Here is a 20894-nt window from a genome sequence, read left to right as displayed (position 1 = left end):
GTGAAGCCTTCCACCTGCTGCTTCCGGTCTTAAAGAGAGCGGCAGCAGCAGCAAGGTGACCGTCATCGCTGTGAGACAATCAGCGGCGGAAAGCAGAGGGGTGTTTATTGTAAACCTACATTATGGATGACCACTGTCATCCATAATGTAGGGGTTTTTTGGGGTTAAATCGCCTAAAAATAAATGCGTCATTAAACTTGCCACCACTCGACACAGCCAATTAGTAAGGTTTGAAACGTAAACAGAACATGGCAATTCGTTACGAGTACAGCACACCGGTGTGTTGGAGAGTAAATCCACAACATTTGTAAAGGTTTCATGTGAATCATTGTAAATGTTGTGTATTTGCTCTCCAACACACCGGCGTGCTGTACTAGTAACACATTGGCGTGTTATATTTACGTGACAAACCTTACTAGTTGGCTGTGTCGGGTGGTGGCGAGTTTAACGACACATTTATATATTTACGTGATTCAACTAAAAAAACGTGTATTATGGATATACAACCATAGATTGTTAATGACAGTTGATTAGCATGCGTTGCATTTACAAGGAATACAATTGTAAGGTGTATTAATAATACGCTTCCAGGCCGCAATAAGCCTGGAGCTGTCGGAGCGGTTAAAATTGTTTATATTTCTCTCAATTTCAATAGATTCTCGAATTAGTCTCGGCCAGTAATTAATTATTAGTCTTGCACAACACTTCAACCTTATCAAAATCAATTGAATGACCTTGTTGGCAAGCATGCTCTGCAACTGTAGAAAATGCTGGAGGGTTACGACACATTTATACTTACGCGATCACACCCAAACCCCTTTATTATCCATTTTCACTTGTTAGCAAAAGTGATGGGAAACTGGCCCAAACGAGCATCGTTCGTAACTTGTTGGGGGGGGGGGGGTTATGTTGTTGTTGTAATCTTTGCGACTGTGCGCAGCTGTGTGGCTTTGAGTCTCAGTGACCTGAGCGGTGGACGAGGCTGGTGCTGCCGGAGCGGCCGTCCCCAGTGGGGGGGGGGGGGGCTCGCGTGCGGAGAGCCGCCTCCAGGCGCCGTGCGCTCGGCGCGAGGCGCTTCGTCGCGTGCGCCCAGACACAGAGCGCGAGACGAGGGAGGAGGGAAGAGGACCCCCCCCCCCCCGCGTGTTTGAATGTGCGCAAGGCAGGAAGGAGGTTTCGTAACGGACGGCTGCTGCGTTTGTAGGGCGACTGTTTTCTTGACGTAAACCATTTAAACCGCTTAGAGGAGAGGTCCGAATTTAACGTGAGAGAATCGGGTTGCGGTAGGAGTAACGTTTTATATATATCACTACAGGTGGGAGATCTTGCCATTTCATCAAGCCATTCGAAGAGAATGTAGTCCAGCAGTGGCCAGCTGGTGTCTCCTGAGCCACATCTGGCTCTTTAATCCACCACAAGCGGCTGGAAATCAGTCGGTAGATATATTTAAGTCTGATTTGAAATCCCATCTCTTTAAAGTGTCCTTCCCTCTTTCGTTTGTTCGGTTGCCCTGCTGGTTCTGTTTTAGTTTTTTGGCTTTACATGCATTGCGCATTGGGATCCTATGATGGAATGCGCATTCTACATTTGAATTATTATTATCGAAGGGGTGTAACGTAGAACTATCACGGTAGCAAAGACTAATGTGTCCCGCGGTCTGACGAAAACTGTGTATATAAATATACACTTGCCTCTTGCAGAACTCCAGGGTCCTTTTTGACTCTTTGTCTGGTACAGGTTGGCTACCCATGATGTCGACCATGCGGAGGGTGATGGGGGTCGTCGTGATGGATGAGAAACGTTGTGTGCATGGGCCTGAGGTGGGCATTGGGGTGGCAATCCCAGGGGGTGGCGCTCGATTGGGAGCCCTGAACACGCGACGCGAGTCGAGATGTCGAACCTGCAGCAGCAGGTGCAGGGTTTTATGGAAAACATTAATTGAATTTCTTATCACGGCCTCTAAATCCATTTGCCATTAATGTAGAGTCTGAGCATTAATTGTATTAACGTCAATACCTGAAGTGTTGGCCGGGAGGGCCTCAACTGAGTGTCCACACGTGTCAGGAGGAGGGCTTTGTGCAGGATATTTGACAAAGTGATTGTTATCGTTATTAAACTGCGCTCTGAGACACGCCGTTACGCGTTGTGGGATCGGCAGTGTTCGTACTATTTAATACATCATCGTCAAACTGTCATCACGCGAGTTCCCGAATGCCATCGCTATCTACCTGAAACCGCACGATAATCGCGGATTCGGCGACAAGTCACCACCGCCATACCTGATCCTGCCCACGCTACCTGCATACGTACGACTCGGAGGGGGGAAAATCCAACCAGCATACGCACACGGCTCGCATTTTGGTGCATGAAGTCACCGTGCCCAAACCGTGAACACGGAAACCTTTGACCATGGGTAGGAAGCGGGTGCCCGCCCACGCGGCCACTGGGCCCAGGCACGCACGAGCAACGCGCCGTGTTTGCGAACGCAGCCCTCGTCACCTGCGCCTGCAGCGTTCGCTCAGAAACGGCAGACCGGTTGCTGCCATGCTCGGCAGCGCATGGCACTTTGAAAAATAAGCATTCTGAAAGACGTGTGTACGGGAAGTGTTTCGACAAAGTGTAATCTGTTCGTCTGCCAGGAATCCGTGTGGGGTGTGTGGGGTAATGTCTGGATCGGGGCGCCACGGTGGTGAGATGTTAACTACTTCGCTTGGTATACGAGAGGTGTCGTGGGTTCAATCCCGACCCTGACGCCTATACATTTGGAGTTTGCGTATCTCTCGCCGTGCTCGTGTCTTTTTCTCCGGGTCTTCTGAGTTTTCCCTCCACATTTAGAATCGCCACGCGTTTTGAGTATTTGGCTGCTATACATGTCCACGTGAGAAGCCACTTGGCAGAGTTATTTGTGGCCAGGTCGCGTCTGAAAACGAGCTGCCTAGCTCCGTGGGCCCCTTACCTGGTGAAATTATTTACGTCGCTCATTTACTCGAGTGTGGTCCCAGCTGTGACCGCTCAGAGCGAATGGTGTGGCCGCGATGGGAGTCTTCACGCCGGGATGTCGCACCCGGAGCAGAGTTATAAGAAACGTCGACGCCGTTTATGTTACAGTCGCTGGCTCGAGCACACTCGTCCACATCGCCGGGGTTCGTTTTCCCTAACTATGTTTGGCACTTTCAAATCTGACGACACGATGCGATCGCACAGCAAACCTGACAGCGTTGCCGTAACAATGAAAGTTCTACGGTACGATTGCGAATGTTCAGCCACGGGAATGCAATGACATAATGCGCATTATTTAACTAAATGTTTTTAATTAAATCACGGGTTGCAATACAGTACTCACAAGGCATAGTTTACATTTTGGTACATGGCCAACACAGGCGCGTTAAAGTATTCACTGTTGCCGAGACATCAATGCAGGAGTATTGCCCCTTCACATCGATGCGACGCGTTGCTCTTCTTTCCCTAACATCGTCACACGGACCTCGTGTCGCCAATTCCAGTTCCGACATTGCCCTTCACTCAGCGCTTCAATTTGAATTCGCAAGCTGACTTCATCACCACTTGCAGGTAATAGGCTCCCATATAAATGATTTGTATCACCTGTAGCTTGTCAGCTTCACCACGGACATGCCATTCCTCCACGCGTCAAGACTTAAGGCTCCAACTATGAACACGTGTTGTGAAGCTGCTTTCAGTAACACAGGCGCTAGCCTTGCAACTCGTGAACACATTTCTCGAGATCGCAGGTTATTTTCATCAGCCCATCTTGAGATGTTATCTACAACAGGAAAACATTTACCCTTGCCAGTATTATTGTATACTCTTCAACACAACTGTTTTGGACTTTACACGCTGACAATGCAGTTTTTTTGAGCCAGTGCAACTTAAATGTTCTAATATCCGCCACTTAAGAGGCATGTGGCTATAAATGTCTCTAATGAGCACCTGCGCAGCGACGTTGCCTCTGGCCTTACGGGCGCCAGGCAGCTCTCGCCGTCTGATAAACGCTGCACGAAACCGGTTGTGCGTGGGCTGGTGAAAGTGACCTCATCTCACTCCGCGACGCAACGCCTCAACCCGACACGTGACCGGCACTTCACAGAAGTGTATCGCCGTCCATGGAAGCCATTCTCCGACTACCTGCATGCAATTATGCCAATCAAGTCGTCCCGAGAGTCATTTGCCGCAAGCGTTTCAGTGACAATGGAAACGCTTGGCAGACGGCAGCCGGTGGCTTTGCGACGCGTGGCTTAGAAGATGCGACGCGTCGCGAGAGAGCCCTCCGTTTAATCCGTCGTGAACAAACAGAGCCATCTCAAAAGAGGTGCCAAGAGCCCCGATAAGATGCCAACGTGATTGTGCAGTTGGGACGCTGCGCTTCTCGGGCGATGGAGAGCAACAAGGGTGTCGGTTTTTTTTTGTCCAAATTGCATTCAACGAGGCTTTGGTCAGAAAGGGAAAAAAAAACCCGAGTCGTTGATACGCAGTCCCAAGGCTCAAGATGTCCACCCACACGCAGCGGACATGCCGAGCCCACCCAGCAGCCCCGGTCGGCGGCAGGTGTCACGCGCGGCGTGGGAGGAGTGGTGGGACGCCACCGTGAATAATGAGGCGCGGTTTCGTCGTATTTCCCCCACCACCTACCGACGTCACAGCAGGCCACCGCGTGGGCCGGGCCCGCGGCTGCCTGGGCGGACTTGCTCCAGCGCGGCGGGGAATTCCCCCACGAAGTATTTACGTCCGCGAGGCTCGGGCGCAAATGAAGCGCTTTGAAGTGTGCAGGCGCAGTTTCATTGTTGACGTTTGCGATTGTGTCATCGAGGGCGACTCGTGCCGGGTCTACACCGTGTTTGGCACGAGTCAACGAACTCGTATCGGATGTTTTCATTCAAATGTTCCACTTGCCCTTTCCTGATTAACATCGTCATTTACATAACTCAAAAACACACAAGGCGAATCGTAAATCGCCGTGTATTCTGTTCGCCGTTTCGCTCGTAAAAATGATACAAAAAAACCAAACACACGCCGATCCTGCTCCACCTCACAACGTGTTTAGCAAATCGTAGCAATAAATATTGAACGAGATTTTAAACAGGAAGGAAACGCTAATTCAAGTCGACCGAAAAGGTCAAGTTTCACAAGAGACGTTGGGGATGATGTTGCAGGCGGGCGGGGCAGGTGGGCAGCAGCAACAGCAGCAGCCTCACGCCCAGAACCCCCCGCGCCCCCTACACCCCCTCCGCTTGCTCCGGACTGTCCTCGTCATCCAGCGGGGGCGGCCAGGCCACGTCCACCGACTGGAAGACAGCGCACAGCGAGGGTGACCGTGCCCCGTGGGGTCAGCTCGCCCAGCGAACGGCGGCCACAACCAGTCGCAGGGGACATCACAAGGCAGTGCTCGTCCACCACGCAGGGTTCTCACCCAAATCAACAAAACGTGGCAAAGATGGCGCAAGACAAGTGCTGTCCTTCACATTCACGTGTCCTCCTCACGCCGTGGTGACAACGGCGTCAAATCACGCACAGGTCGTGCAAAATGTTGTGCCGAGACCAGCCTAAAACAAATACCATCCACGTGTAACCAAGTGATTTCACCGTAACAAAAAAATCTATGTTGGCCTGCACAGTTCACAGATATTTTACAACATAACCAGTTTGAGCTAAAACGAGTGTGTTAAGTATTCTTAACTTTGAATGAATTTGACGTTTTTCAACTCGCGCTCAATAACTTCCTTTTGTTGGAATTCGCATCACACATTGCCACATCCTGCCTCGTGCCGACAGCGTGCGGGACAGATGCGCCTGTGCTCGCGGGGTCGTCGTGTTCGTGCCGGCCCCCCCTCACCTCCACGTCGAGCTCCAAGATGTCGGTCTGCGTGCCCAGCAGCAAGCCCAGGTTGGGCACGGTGCGCCCAAAGTCGCCGTGCACAAACTCCTTGATGTATCTGCGCGAGGCAGCGCCGCCCCAGTTAAAGGCCGTAAGCCACAAGAGTCGTATCCGCCGCACATTCGACACAACGAGACTCCTGCCCCCGCCAGGGTTGCTGAACATCGCGAGCGACGGAGGTTGTCTGCGAGGCCGGGCCGTTTACCAGAGCGCATGACCGTCATCCCCTGTGATCCTCAATTCCAGCCCAGTCTTGCGACAATCAAACGGGGAGCAACTTCGAATGTTGTCCTTCGCCCACACCTCCGATTAGCACGGTTGGCTACGTACAGTGCGAAAAAATAATATAACCTCTATGGCCTCTGAAAACACAGCTCAGGTAAAGCATTATCGATCCAATATTATTTTCGAAGATGCCAACCCTGGAAAAAAATTAAGCAGCCACAGAAAAAAACAAACCGACCTCAAGAGCGCACTTTCAAGGGGCCATACATTTAGTACGTACGCATGGAGGGGGAGGGGGGGTTAATCCAAATGCGTTTGCTTGCGTATGGGGGGGTCTACTGACAATGTGCGAATAGGAAACGGGTTAGTCCGGCGGTGGACTGTTTGCTTAAACACGTTAATATTATTAATCCTTGATCGTTTCTGCGTGGATTAAATATCGGCCGTTCTATAGGATTCGGGGGGGGGGGGGGTGTAAAAAGTCCGCGTGCGTACAGGGAGGGTGGAAGGGGTCAAGTGTCGACAGATTTTTGCGTCCCGACTCAACGGATGGCCCATTTCTCCACGGTCAGCGAATTTTGAAGAGAACTGCGTTTACTCCAAATGCAAGCATTCTGCAGAGAGCAGATACTCGGTGTGTCTCGAGAGAACTCTTGAGAAAGACTGCAGAACCTCAATGTCCTCATTATAATCGACCTCTTTAGCCATCCACTTAGGGGACATCCATTTAGTAAAGACGCAAAAATCTGTCAAAACTTGACCCCTCCCTCCCTCCCTGTACGCACGCGTACTTTTTACACCCCCCCCCCCCCCGAATCCTATAGAACGACCGATATTTAATCCACGCAGAAACGATCAAGGATTAATAATATTAACATGTTTAAGCAAACAGTCCACCGCCGGACTAACTCATTTGAAGGCCAAATGACAAATTATCAATGCTTCACCCCCCCCCCCCCTCCATGCGTAAGTACCGAATGGATGGCCCCAAAATGGGCTTGTACTCGGTGGAAAAGAAACCCTCCAAACATTGTGTCATGTAAATGAATAACAGTCATTTGGTTCATGTAATAATCAAGCATGCTCTGTCAACTTTGCTCCGTTGCATCATGCTTGTATGATGTCACCGTGGCCGAATGTAGCTTTTATTTTGCCAACGTTTGCACGACTACGCCGGTGGCACGGCAAGGTGCAGACACTCCAAAGGTCGCGCGAACAAGTTCAGCGCTCCCCGAAGGCTCTCGGCTTGTCACCGACTTGTACACTCTGACAGTTGTGATAGTAAACCTCCGAGCGGAATAATCCACGAATGTTCAGGTTGGATGTTTTTCAAGTCGGCACAGCCGAACTGCATTGTTCTATGCCAGGCCTTGTCAGACATCAGAAGCAACGCAGCGTGAAGCCAGCATGGTGCTTGGATAGGTGACCACCGTGTAAGCCGGCTGTCGTAGGCTGTTGCGGTGCTGTGCAATATTCCGAGCAGAAAGGGGAAGTGAATAAAGATCCATTGTTGTATGCTACAACTATGCTCCCACGTCTATCCTTCCCGTCTTCACCAGCCGACTCTATCAGCATGAAGTGAGGTATGGTCCAATGACCCAGACAACGTGGGGGAGGACCTCTTACAGCAGTGGACTGATAAAAGGGAACATACATGCACATACGATACATGGGTCAGACCTAATACATCAATACATGTTGATCGACAATACATCATATTATATACGGTTAATCCTTGACATTTAGATGCAGTTTAGACCACGATGGGTGCAAAAGACAAACAGAGGCGGAGGGAACCGCAGGAGAGGTGCGTGCGGTCGCAACTGCATCGGCGGCGGCGGCTTGGGCGCAAGGATACGTCCCAGCCTGCGTGCGCAGGTCGAGGCGGAAGTGGTGCGCGTTGCACAGCTCGGCGCGCATCGTGTGGATGAGTCGCGGCCGCATGGCCAGAGGGCGCCGGTGCAGGACTCGCAGGGGCGTCGTCTGCTCCAAGCGCAGATCCTGAGTTTTGCGGTCATGCAGGAAAGACTTTTTTTTTTGCTTTTTGCAATACAAATTATAATGAACGGCGCTGACTGCGGAATGTTTCGTGAACGCTTCCAGTTGGACTCCACACTGAGCAGTGCGTCACGGAATACTGTGAAGTAACCGCAATAGCCTTGCTCTACACTTTGGGCATCATTATATGCCAAACTGGAGGTAAGCGAAAAACCTAAATAAATATTGATAACCAGGCCGAGACCATCAACTCACTGCAGATGAGTACCAGATTCAAAACCAGGAACTTGGCAGTGATGGCTCAATCACTACTCGGAAAACTCAATCATTTTTTTTTATGAATCACTAAATCCGGCAGCGTGGGGAAAGGCAAACGCAGCTCTGCACGATGCCTCCGTGACGCTCTCCATGATGGCCACGAAAGCAACAATAAGCAAAGAGAAGCCACCTTGCAAGACCTCCATTGATGTGCGTGGGAGTATTGTCATGGCTTTTCAGTCGTCTTTCATTTATCCCGCTCCAGTTTAAATATAGAAAATCACAAGATCACGTTTTAGTCTGATGTTTATTGTCTGGTGTTAAACAAGTGCAAAGGAAGCATCTCACCTACCGTCCTTCTCAAAGAATATGGCATCATACAGAAGTGTGATTATTTATGAGTGACCCCCTTACACGCGTATGTTTGTAATGTACTTTAATTTACGGCCCTTTGTCCATCCACTGCTGGATGGAGACCTCTTCACGCCGTGTTGGTCAAAGGGGTTGTTTGACAGTACGTCCCCACGCAGTGCGGGTTGGTGATATCACACGCAAGGAATGTTAGCCATGGCTGGGAACTTTATTCAGATCAAGTGGTTCATCGTGCAGGGTCGCTCACCACTCCACCCCATGTTTGTAAGTATAACATGAACCGTATTAAAACGCAAACATTCATTAGAACACAGTCGCAGTCTGACTGTTCAGGCCTGTGGCCAGGAGGCGGCTCCACTCACCTTAATGTCCCGCAGGAAGTCCAGGTCGCCAGGGACCAAGGCCTTCTCGCTCCACACGAGTGCGCTGTACGACTTGGTCTTCTCTTCCTCGCCCTCCTTCATGTGGGCCATCGCTTCCCTGTGGCCACACAGGCACCATCGGTCACTCTCTACTCCACCCCACGCCTGCACACCAAGCTCCCCATGACCTTCCTCCTCACTGTTGTGTCCGGACGATTTACTACTTTAATCTGCAATGTTCACACTCTAGATATGGGGTGACATTGTCACACACTGTCTGCTGCTCAGCAGCAGGCAGTGTGTTTTTGGAGTTCGCCATGTGATAATTGCCGAGTGTACAAGGAGGTCAGGCTGCCCACTTAATAACAGCTGCCTTGCTTACGCACTAATCAGAAGTACGGCAAACACACCAACCACGGGGCTACCCAGCAGCTAAGCAACTGACGGTGCTAATAAATGGAGAAGCGCTACACCAAGCCTAAGAAGATGGGGCGCCATCAGAAGCACAAACAGGGCTGTAATTTTGGGCTCATCAAACCTACGAGGCCCTCTCCGAATATTATTTTCATGCCGAGCTTCCCTCCAGGAGGCGCTCATCACAGACAGCTGGTATCAAAACTCAGGTGCAAATTTGATAGAAGGGCACCAATGGGTCGATCAAGAAGGCATCATTGTTTGTTTGATGGATAATCGTTCCATTCCAAAACAAAACGTCTGTGAAGAAAAATTACAGCATAAAGCCTCACCGACTGACAATCTGCAGGTCCCGCACTGCTATTTTGTCCGACGAATTGATCTCCTGCAAAGTGACAGATTAAAAATAATTTTACATTGGGTTAGTCTCAGCCTCGCAAATAATCATTAACATGCATGACAAGAGCATACGACACATCATTATAACACAAAGTTTTTGTTATTTTATTTTTTTATAAAAAAAACATGTTTAAGCAGATGCCACTTACTTTCTGCAGCTGCCTAAGCTGGGACTGGGAGAGAGCGGCTCTGCGTGGGTTTATCAGCTCCACTGCGAAGGGCCGGCCTGGTGCACACCAAAGTGCGAGGAAATCAGCTCGCGCCTGACAGCTCGCTTGTACCGAGAGCACGAGGATGTCAGTTCCAGAGTAAAACCCGCGTGCTGGCGATTGTTTTGTTTTGGAACATTTGTGAAAAAAGCATAACGCTTTAAACAATACCTTTTCCAAGGGTCCGCACATCCACGTCCTCTCTTCCAGACGAGGAAAAGTTGAAACCTGGTGAGATACGAGGAAGATAATCAAATGGGCTCAACTCAGCAGCTCTGATGAGATTTATAGGGCTCGAGAAAAACCAGCTAATATCAGAAACGACAGGGAGGGGGTAAAAGACAAAGGCATAAAATTGTTACGATTCCGCTTCACGTTTCAATTGTGCGCGGTCGTGCACACGCGAGCACGGCGTCCAATGAGACGGCTCCGCTTGTTGCGACTGCTCGTGCAAGCGAATGCGGGTTACGAAAACAGCAGGACACACATCTGTGACGCTGACACCGCCTCCGACGGGAAGCGAGGAGGGAGACAGGAGGGAGGCTGGCGTGCGCTCGTACCGCTCGCGTGAAACGCGAGGACCAGGATGTTTGCGATGAGCTCCTCAACGGACGACTCCATTTTCCGCTCGCCGTCGATCACCCACGGCGTCTGCGGCAGCGTGCGCGAGTACTTGTTGTAACGTCCTAACGGTCGGGGGCGGAGGACAACGGGCAGCTTCTCCGTAATGTGGTCACTGCCTTGTAAAGTTTGGGACTGTGGGGAGTGCGCATTCAATGAGGAATGTGCAAATATTCTCACGTCTTATCTTACGACTGGATTACGCTCATGCAGCGTAGCGCTTTATGTCTTACGTGACCCAAGAATGGCTCCTGTACAATGACATCAGTGTATCCAAGAGCACGGTTTCAATAGACCGCACCTTTCCAATCACTCTGACATGAGAATGAGGAAACAATTAATCCCAAATGACTGAAGTGGCAAATAACTTCGGTTTAGTATGTATATTCAGAAAACTCCACCATTTTGCAATGTGCGTGTGAATAAATGACCATAAATCCAACAACTAATTAGCACATCCGTGCTTGAATATTGTTTCACTAATTCCAGGCGAAACGTCCACCACACCTGCGACAAAGACGGGCCCGTGAGTGCACGCAATGTCGCTGCACAAGCACGTGCGGCTTGGCGGCGGAAGGGGCCATGGAAAGTTCCTGATTTTGAAACAGAAGTGGGAAGGGAGAACAACTTCATTGACACCGCCGCCGCTGCACCACGAACATCTCGCTCGCCGTACCCAGGGATTCTCCCAACCCCGCAGCGTCAGCCCAATTGCCGAAGCCCGAGACAACGCCTTCAGCACACACGTGTTATGTGCGTGTCCCTCGGTCGCGAGGGCATTCGATGGCACGTAAACAAAACGCAGCAACTGCACCGGTTCCCCAGTTTGCAACCACAATGACGTCCAGCAGTACAACATGCCCTTCCCCCACGTTCTCTACCAATTGAAGAACACGCCATCAGCAACATCTTCTCCCCTTAGGTTATATAAATGAGAAAGGGAAATTCCATTGAGGGCATTTTTAAACAACCGCTTTAGGTCTACAACAGCCCGCAGGCTCGCTCAGCACTCTACGGGCAAATGAAGACACGTCTGTATGCACCACACTGACAAACCTGAATGTCAGAGTTCTATATTTAACGCATGACCATTACGAAATCAGGCACTAAATGCATTCCATCTGCATTTGTTTGTTTCACTTCCAGAGGAAAGTAATTATCTGACAGTTAAGTGTCCCAGAAATTATCTGAATTTTTTTAAATATCTGCAACTAAACTGCTAAATAACCACCACCTTACAATCACACTTGTCTGGGTATTCCTTATGGTTACCACATTTTTATTTTGCCAGAATAAATATCGCCCCGAAGAATTGTAGTGACACATATATATCTTATGTAATGTTTAGTTACCGCTTGAAAGTGAATGCATGATTTGTGGAGAAATGTAATCTCAGCAAGTGCCCCAATTACAACAAAAAATACTTTCAAGAAATGGGAGTGTCAGTTTAACACATAGGCTTTCGCGACCAATATTATCCATAATGCAGATTTTTGGGTTAGATCGCATAAATGTAAATGTGTCGTTAAACCCGGCACCACCCAACACAGCCAATTAGTAAGTTTGTCACGTAAACATAACATGCCAATTCGTTACTAGTACAGCACACCGGTGTTTAGGAGAATAAATCCACAACATTTACAATCTGAGTACGACGTTTTGCCAGTAATTACAACGACACACCGGTGTGGTGTACCAGTAATGAATTGGCACGTTCTGTTTACGTGACAAACCTTACTAATTGGCTGTGTCGGATGGTGGCGGGTTTAACGACACATTCATATTTACGTGATCTAACCCAAAAAAACCTCTATTATGGATATGGGAGTGTGAGGGCAAAAAAGGTCAAGCTCAGAAATGCCATGGCCACACTGCCGAAATGTTTGAAAACCAATCATAATTATTACTGTCGCTGCTGTACTTTACAAACCAACAAAAACACGAAGGAAAGAAGTAATTTTACGAACAAATTACAAGGATTTCGATTTAAAGCTTTCGTGACTGGTTCTTTCGGTAAAGTCACGTAGAAGTGAAGTAATAAAATAATAAAAATAAAACATAATAAAACTATTCTCACGACGTTTCGGCCACAACGCAAGTAGCCGTCCTCAGGTGAAAACCAGGTCTGTCGAGGCGACAGCGTCTGCTCCAAGCGCGTGTGCTGTTTCATTCAGACGCTGTCGCCTCGACAGACCTGGTTTTCACCTGAGGACGGCTACTTGCGTTGTGGCCGAAACGTCGTGAGAATAATTTTATGTTTTATTTTTATTATTTTATTACTTCCCTTCTACGTGACTTTACCGAAAGAACCAAGAAGAGAAATTACAAGGAGTGCCCCTTAATGTCCCGCCAATAGATTGGCATTGGCTTGAGGCCAGTGCACACACACACAACACTTGCCTTCTGAACTGGTTGTCGGGGATTTTTTCCAACGCCTTTGAAACAGCTGCTCTAGAGAACAGAGACTGCAACAGGGAAAGCCCAACAGTGTCTGAATGAGTGGGTGGAAGATGTCGATGTCTCCGTATGAATATGTTAATTGTCCAATGCGCACAACTTTATCACAGTTTTGTTTTGAGCCTGTTAATTTTAGATCCAAAGAGGAACCACCATACCGCAAATGTAATAAAATAGACATGCAAATATAGCAGCCAGCCACAGATAAAAGGGTAAAAGAACAGGCAAGTTCAACAAAAAAGTAATTTAAATTAAATGAAGAAATTAACAAAATGTCTCACTTGTTTGTTTTTGGATGGTTTGAAACAGTCTGGACAAGCAGATGCCCTGCATAAAAAAAATACAGAAAAAAAAAATTAAAAATAGCAAAACAATAAAATTGTGCATGAAAATTAACAACCCCAATGTTACTTCAACTGCCAATTGAATCCAAGAGATGGTTGACTTACAAAAATCGGCATTCGCTGTCGGTTTCCTTGTGCGTCAGATTTAAGCTCACTTCAAAAGGACTCTGCAAAGATGCACACAAGGTTGCTGTTATACGCCCGGTCAGCACAAAACAAACAGCACAATATCCACACTCGCGCACGCACTGGGTGTCACTAAACAAGACTTCAAAATGTTACCGACTTTACTCTAAACCTTAAAGCATGAAGGTGAAAAGAGGGAATGTATGGGAGGTTCATGTGGCCACAACTGGGCACTTTTTTTTGTAAAATATCCCATTAAGAGTAAACATAAAACCCAGAAGCCAAATATATACGAAAGGGGAATATTATGATTTTCTATTCTACTTGAATCTTAGACTCATGATGAATCATGCGCGGGATTATTAGTTTTTTTACAGTTAATGCAGATGACATTCTAAGAATAAAATTAGGCTTACTGAACAAACCAGTGGAGGGAAGGCAGAAAAAAACATAAACATTCAAACGACATGGAAAAAATATAAAAATCCATTGATGAATTGTGACCCTAAACGGTGACAATTCATCGAATCAGTCGGCAATGAATCATTCCACGCCCAATTTGTGAACTTAAACGTGGAATTTCTCAAGCACCGGGAGAAACAATAACGTGGCACAGCTGAACGATCACCCCACCACCCCGCACCCCACGTCACTGGCACCTTGCCCTCCACGGGCACCCTGAAGCGCTTAGCTAGCGCCGGGTACACGACCCACTTGTACGCCTCCTTGAGCAGCACCCCCGTGCCGCCGCCGCTACCATCACCGCGTTCCAAGCAGGCCCCGCGCGCGCTGGGCTCCAGGGAGGATGAAGAGGGAGGACAGCGGAGATTAAGCAGGTTAATGAGCCAAACGCCAGCTTGCAACGGAAACTCAAGTATATATGCACAAAGAAAATTAGAGTGGGCCACAGTGAAAATTTCATCACTAGAAAAAAATTATTAAAATATAAATAAAACAGTCAACAAACTGCTCAATGAAGGCATTCCCATTCCATGTCGGTCATGGGGGTTGTATGACCATACTTTCTGGACACCACCGGCCTGAATCGACCATGGGAGGTATGCACGAATGATTCAGAAATCACTCGTCACTGATTTTATCCGTGGCCGGAAATCAAACTCAGGTCACCACGTCCATAGTGCAGTGTGCAAACCAGTATACACCACCGCTCCAACCATACAGCAAGTACATGCACAAAAAAGGTATATATTCACATTTGGAGATTTCTTTTACCACGTTCCACTTAGCACAGAATGTTATTCACGAATGTCTCACATTACTATGCATCTGTGCACATGCATTCAACTCAACCATCAGTGAACACAGGATACTGCAAAATATTTCAGAGTTTACACCATTGACAGAAGAGTAACCCGTATGTCAATATTGAACCGACTCTGATTTGAGAATATACATGCAACAGCTGGAAAATATCACCTGGAATATTCGAATGTAAAAATTTTACACATATCTACAATTCAGGGCACAACTATACAGGTATACAAATCGCCACGTCACTTTTTTTTATTCCAGAGTGAAACATCCCGCAGAAAGTTCACACAACTCAAACTATGAATGTTTCGTTTGTACGGCACCACTGAAATTCTGAAATGCGGTGCAGTTACTTTTATTCTCAATAAAAAAAAATAGGAGTGAATTATTTACCTTTCGTTTTCCTTTATAGCCAGCCAGGCAGCATGCTGCAAAAACACCATGACCACAGTATTATTGATAAAAGGCTGTTAATGACACGTTGGCATTCAAAACCCAAGGGCCTTAACCACAGAAGTTTTTCCGCACAAGGAAAGCATTACGGTGCATGTTGGGCATTTAAAAACAATGCGTAGAATTGGCTCAGGTCAAAGATTATAACGTTATGGTATCCGTATGAATGTGGGGGGTGCTAGGTGGATCATTTCATTTGTGCGTATCATTAAAACGTTTGCACGAATAAATGTGGACAATATGAATGTTCTGAAACTTTCCATTTATATATATTTAATCTATGCAAAAACGTTAATGGGTGAATTTTCCATCACTTTCAGATGACTGCTTTATGTCTTTGGGTAAGCAAATACAACAAGAAAAATCGATACATGGCTAAGATGATTTTTGACAGATCTATTTGGGGTGAGGATATTCATAAAGGTGGCATAGACAAGGGTTATGCTGTATATAATCCATACAAGACAAAGATGCCCCCATATAGCCTTCAAAGACTGTTAGGGTAAATGCTGTTAGCGAGCACCTATAAAGGCTGCCACAGCACACGAGGGGGTAGGGCAAGTGGCCGACACCACGTCTTTGTCTCCCTCGTGGCGATTTTTACACATCGCACTAGGTACTCATTGGAGGCCAAGTCGACAAATGACTGGTTCAGATAATGATGAGCGGGAAACGAACTTGAGTTACCAGGTTCGTCATGCAGTGCGCTAACCACAGCTCCACATACCGTGCACAATATTCAAAGACCACCCACTCACACATATTTTCTTTGAAGTCTCATTCAACAAAAGAACACTTTTCGAGTACACACTTAGAATATGAAAGTTAGAATTCAAAACTACTGTACCAAAGGTTAGAGCCCTTTTTTCTTCTAAAATGTTTACTCGAAAATGTAAATTGAAATATATATAATGTAACCGAGCAAGCTAACACCCACAAGCTACCTTTGATATACACACTTCTATTCAATGACAATGCAATACACAGACACACACTCACCTCCCGCACGGCAAGCTGCGGTGGGAAGGAGGCGGACACCAGCATGCTGCTGAATTGGTAGTCGGAGTCTCTCACCTTGTTGCACATCTGAAGAAGATGACCGAATGCATTAAAAAAATTGGATAGCTTTTTCATAAGAGGGAAATGCACACACCTGGCGACACGGCTCAGGTCGCCCTCGAAAAAAGGTCACAGTGCACTCAATGCACGCACACCTTCGCTGGATCCAGGTTTCACTCTTAAGACTAAAATATACAATAATACTACACGGGGTGGATAATAAAAGTGACTTTGTATATTTCACACTTTCATTGATGTAAAATGAACCCGATTGTAAATTTCACTCAAAAGATGTGAGTAATAACAGGCACATTAGTCAAATATGGCTCTGCATAGACCACACTGATTATAAGATTAGGTAATGTACGCAAACAATCCTAACATGTAAATGAGTATTCGCTTCTGAATGAATTTACAATAAACTTGGATGTAAAATTTTACAAAACACAAGTCATCACGGCATGTATCAAGAGTATGTAAAGTATGTCTGCACATTCAGTATGTTTTATTATAAATATTATTTGAATTTACTACTGCTCTTTGGAATAAATGTAGTGGTTCATGAGAAGGGTTCAAACATTTCATCTGGCCATGTGGATAGCAGACAATGCAACATTTAGTCCAGTATATGGGAATGACGGGGTAAAATGTTGATAAAACTATTGATATTGAACCTCTTCAATGAAGGGATCCTCGCACAAGCGCTGCATGACCCCCAGGCACACAGAGCAAACGGGCACTTTGGTCGCAGCTCTGTTCACATCTGCCGTCTCCTGTTTCTCAGACTCGGCCGAGCCATTCCTTTCTCTCCTCTCCTCACTCTCCAAAGGGCACTGCACATCGTCGGGCTCCATGCCCATTTGCAGGTTGTCAGTTTTCATTTTTTTCCTTGGCCGCTCGTCCACATCGCCACCATCCGAGGTCTCGTGTGGGCTCCCTTCTAATGCCGTGCTGGAAGCAAGCTTCTCCAGCTGCCCCAGCAGCTCCTGCGTGGAACGAGGGTGAATCAAAGAGAAAAAGCACAGTGAGTCCACAGAATGTTGGTTTGTGGTGGTGTCAGGGCATGGGGGAGAACTGGTTAAAGGTGCTTGAGTTGAGTGGGATAGGTGGGTTGAACTTCCGACAAAAACGAATTGCTAAATATCATGCCTTTTACGTCAGCACCACAGCTGCACGAACAGCTTCCTCCTACTCCTGGTGACAAGCGGTCACGCACGTCACGCCACCCGCCGGTGACAGGGTGATTCGCAGACTCCTCAGTGTGGCTACAATCCACTGCCAATAGCATGCCACCGGCTAGCAGGCAATGACGTAGCTACCAACGTCAAATTTATATTCCATCAACTGCAGTAGTTTCCAGCGCAGCCACTTCCTCCTCCTTCTCACTCAGCCCACAATTACATCTAAGCCAGGATGAAGCAGAAGTTGACTGTTTACTCCGCCCAACAAAATATGCCTCCCTTCATAACATAAAATGTATTTGTGGTCCATTGCTATGTGGGCCTTCGGCACCAATATTTGCCAGCAGCATTTGTTCAAACAGGAAAAACTCTGGACCAGTTTCAATATTCTGAGTCTCTTTGGCATTCAGGCCCTGTTAAGAAAATTCTGCTGTTATCAACAATGATATATACCGCCAATCATAGAAATACATTGGGGGCTGTTCAGCGCAAGACACAGCTAAATCTTTTCCACATATAATAATGTGCCGTGACAGACCACAGACGTGTCCCGAGTCAAGGTATCAAGAGGGCCGCGGCGGCCGGCGTCCTACCATCTCGGGTTGCTGATAGACGGCGGGAGCGGCCACCCTGCAGAGGCGCAGCACGCAGCGGGGACAGCAGCCCCCCTTCAGCAGCATGCTCACCACGGGCGCCCAGCGCTTGCCAGGCAACTGCTGCAGGGCCATGCCCCTCGTTGCACACCTCGCTCCAGCACCTCCGTCCTGTGCCCTCACGCTTCAAGATTCACACCAAGTCCAGACATTAACGTACAAGGGGGCAGGAGGACAAAGGCTGATATCGGGGTTTTTTAGAACTGCACTGGATCAGTGTCGAGAATAAGGATTGCAACCTGAGCTCGCCTTCGAATTTAACTTCAAGGCCTCTCATTGAAGCACCTGCAGTTTATAATTGTTCCAACGTGCAAGTGTGAACGAGTGATTAAGTCTTTTTTCAGATTTAACTACGTAGAAGCTATGACTCTTGCACACATTGCTCTCACACAGCTGATCATGCCCCGGGTTTGCAACGTCTGTTTACAGCAAACGGTGCTGTAATAAGGGTTTGACCTGATTAAATGAACAAACTCAACACATACATCAATGCAAAAAGAGACATAATTTCAGCTGGCTGCCTGCAATTTAATTAACAAATAACTGGAAAGATTCAATACCACCTTTAAAAAAGTATTACAGACAACTGTTTGGACACTGGGCCTTCTTCATCGTACTTGTAAATTAGGTTGCCGTGTGTGTGTTTTTAGCTTATGATATCGCTGCTTCAACCAACGACAACTTTGGTATATTCAGAATCTTGATTTATCCTGGAGAAATCCGACACGGGCTCATCTTGATTAAATCCCAAGACCTGACCTGGCGAAATAAAAATATAAATTATGTATTGCCTCATTAATTCGTTCGTTAATCCAAAGGACTTGGCCAAATCTAACGTAGCACACCTTATTAAATCAAGGACCGGATTTGATCAAATACTTTAACTCAAAAACCTAAATCGATCTAGTTTGAAATAATGTATCTGACCGAGAAAATTGAAAATATGACCAGACTCAACGAATTAAACTGGTTTCACCAAAGCCTTGACCTTCTAAAATCAAGAACCTCGCCTATTTAGGTCAACACAAGAATTGATCATGAATCTCAGCGGCCTCCTAGGGTCGTATTAACCGATGTCTCATGATGGGTAGAATCCATAACAATGTAATCGATTCTAGCGACGTTAAATTGAATTACTTGCCAATGCTGTAGTAAAATGATACGACTGTCGCTTGATGGTGGGCGATGGTCAATGACCGAGTTGGCTGCTCAAGGAATGGCCCGAGAGACGCTACAGTGAGGAGATGGAGCGATGCAATCCGATATTGTGAAGGTGCGATGTGGATTGTGACATCGCGGGATGGAAACGACTTGGGGGGGTAGGGGCAGGTGGTGGGGACAGGCATTCACCCAGCAGTGGATTCACAAAAACGGATCCGTGCCACGCGCAGGGCACCCCGTGCACGTGGCCCACAGAAGACCACGAACCGGGGGGGGGCGGGGGGGGGCACGGCGAACTCTGTTCAAGGCTCAGTTCGCACCCCACCCCGGGACGGCTTTTTAAACAACGCCGCTGCCCCCCCCGCTGCACTGCCCCCCCCGCTGCACTGCCCCCCCCCCCGCTGCACTGCCCCCCCCGCTGCACTGCCCCCCCCGCTGCACTGCCCCCCCCCCGCTGCACTGCCCCCCCCGCTGCACTGCCCCCCCCCCGCTGCACTGCCCCCCCCCGCTGCACTGCCCCCCCCCGCTGCACTGCCCCCCCCGCTGCACTGCCCCCCCCCCCGCTGCACTGCCCCCCCCCCGCTGCACTGCCCCCCCCCGCTGCACTGCCCCCCCCCGCTGCACTGCCCCCCCCCGCTGCACTGCCCCCCCCCGCTGCACTGCCCCCCCCGCTGCACTGCCCCCCCCGCTGCACTGCCCCCCCCCCCCGCTGCACTGCCCCCCCCGCTGCACTGCCCCCCCCGCTGCACTGCCCCCCCCCCGCTGCACTGCCCCCCCCGCTGCACTGCCCCCCCCCGCTGCACTGCCCCCCCCGCTGCACTGCCCCCTGCCGCACTGCCCCCTGCTGCGCGAACCAAGTGCCCGTGTCCAGCAGGGGGCTCAAGCCGACTTGGCTTCCGAGCTCGGGCCCACGGGGGCGGATTGCCGTCAACAAGCCGCACCGAGCAGCCGTGGCGATGGTGACGGTCAAACAACCCCCACGACCCGCACGCCGTGGGGACGGCGTCCTTCGTCATCCAGCAGTAGAGTGACAAAGCTGCCGCTGCTGCTGCTGCGTGAACACCGCGGCACGCACAGAGACGCCGTTGCCTCGACACATGCGGCAGCAGCAGGAGACACCGCGCGTCCCAATCGGGTACCTGGCACTCTGCTGCAGGCGGGTGGGGGGGGGGGGGTTTCTCGACGTTTCTGTCGCTTTAACGTCTCAACTCCGACACCAAAACAACTCCGACACCAAAACAACTCCGACACCAAAACAACTCCGACACCAAAACAACTCCGACACCAAAACAACTCCGACACCAAAGCGGCCTCGCCTCGCCGGCACGCTCAGCACAGCAGCGACTCTCGCGGCACCACCTGTTAGATTTCCCAGCACGCACGCGCCCGCCACCCCCAATGACCCTCGCCGCTATTGGTGGGCCCCGGCTTTGGCGAACG

At 48.8% G+C, this 20894-nt stretch overlaps 1 protein-coding gene across 1 annotated transcript; it reads right to left on the bottom strand.

The window, feature by feature from the left end:
• Positions 1-3291: 3291 nt before the first annotated feature.
• Positions 3292-20843, bottom strand: PUS10 (pseudouridine synthase 10). The gene is made up of 18 exons (XM_078596614.1): positions 20594-20843; positions 18234-18417; positions 17134-17445; positions 16400-16486; positions 15341-15375; positions 14335-14464; positions 13655-13716; positions 13487-13532; positions 13149-13213; positions 11256-11341; positions 10688-10813; positions 10299-10355; positions 10068-10144; positions 9852-9904; positions 9106-9223; positions 7974-8116; positions 5849-5948; positions 3292-5300 (listed from the first exon to the last, which is right to left on the bottom strand). The coding sequence occupies exons 2-18, from the start codon at positions 18366-18368 to the stop codon at positions 5232-5234; spliced, it is 1701 nt and encodes a 566-aa protein (XP_078452740.1). The 5' UTR covers positions 18369-18417; positions 20594-20843; the 3' UTR covers positions 3292-5231.
• Between the last annotated feature and the right edge of the window lie 51 nt (positions 20844-20894).

Source organism: Lampetra planeri, chromosome 7 (genome assembly GCF_965212315.1).
Source record: "Lampetra planeri chromosome 7, kcLamPlan1.2.h2, whole genome shotgun sequence".
NCBI classification, from domain to species: Eukaryota; Metazoa; Chordata; class Hyperoartia; order Petromyzontiformes; family Petromyzontidae; genus Lampetra; species Lampetra planeri.
Note: the sequence above shows the minus strand (reverse complement) of the source record. Positions and strands in the feature narration are given on the sequence as shown.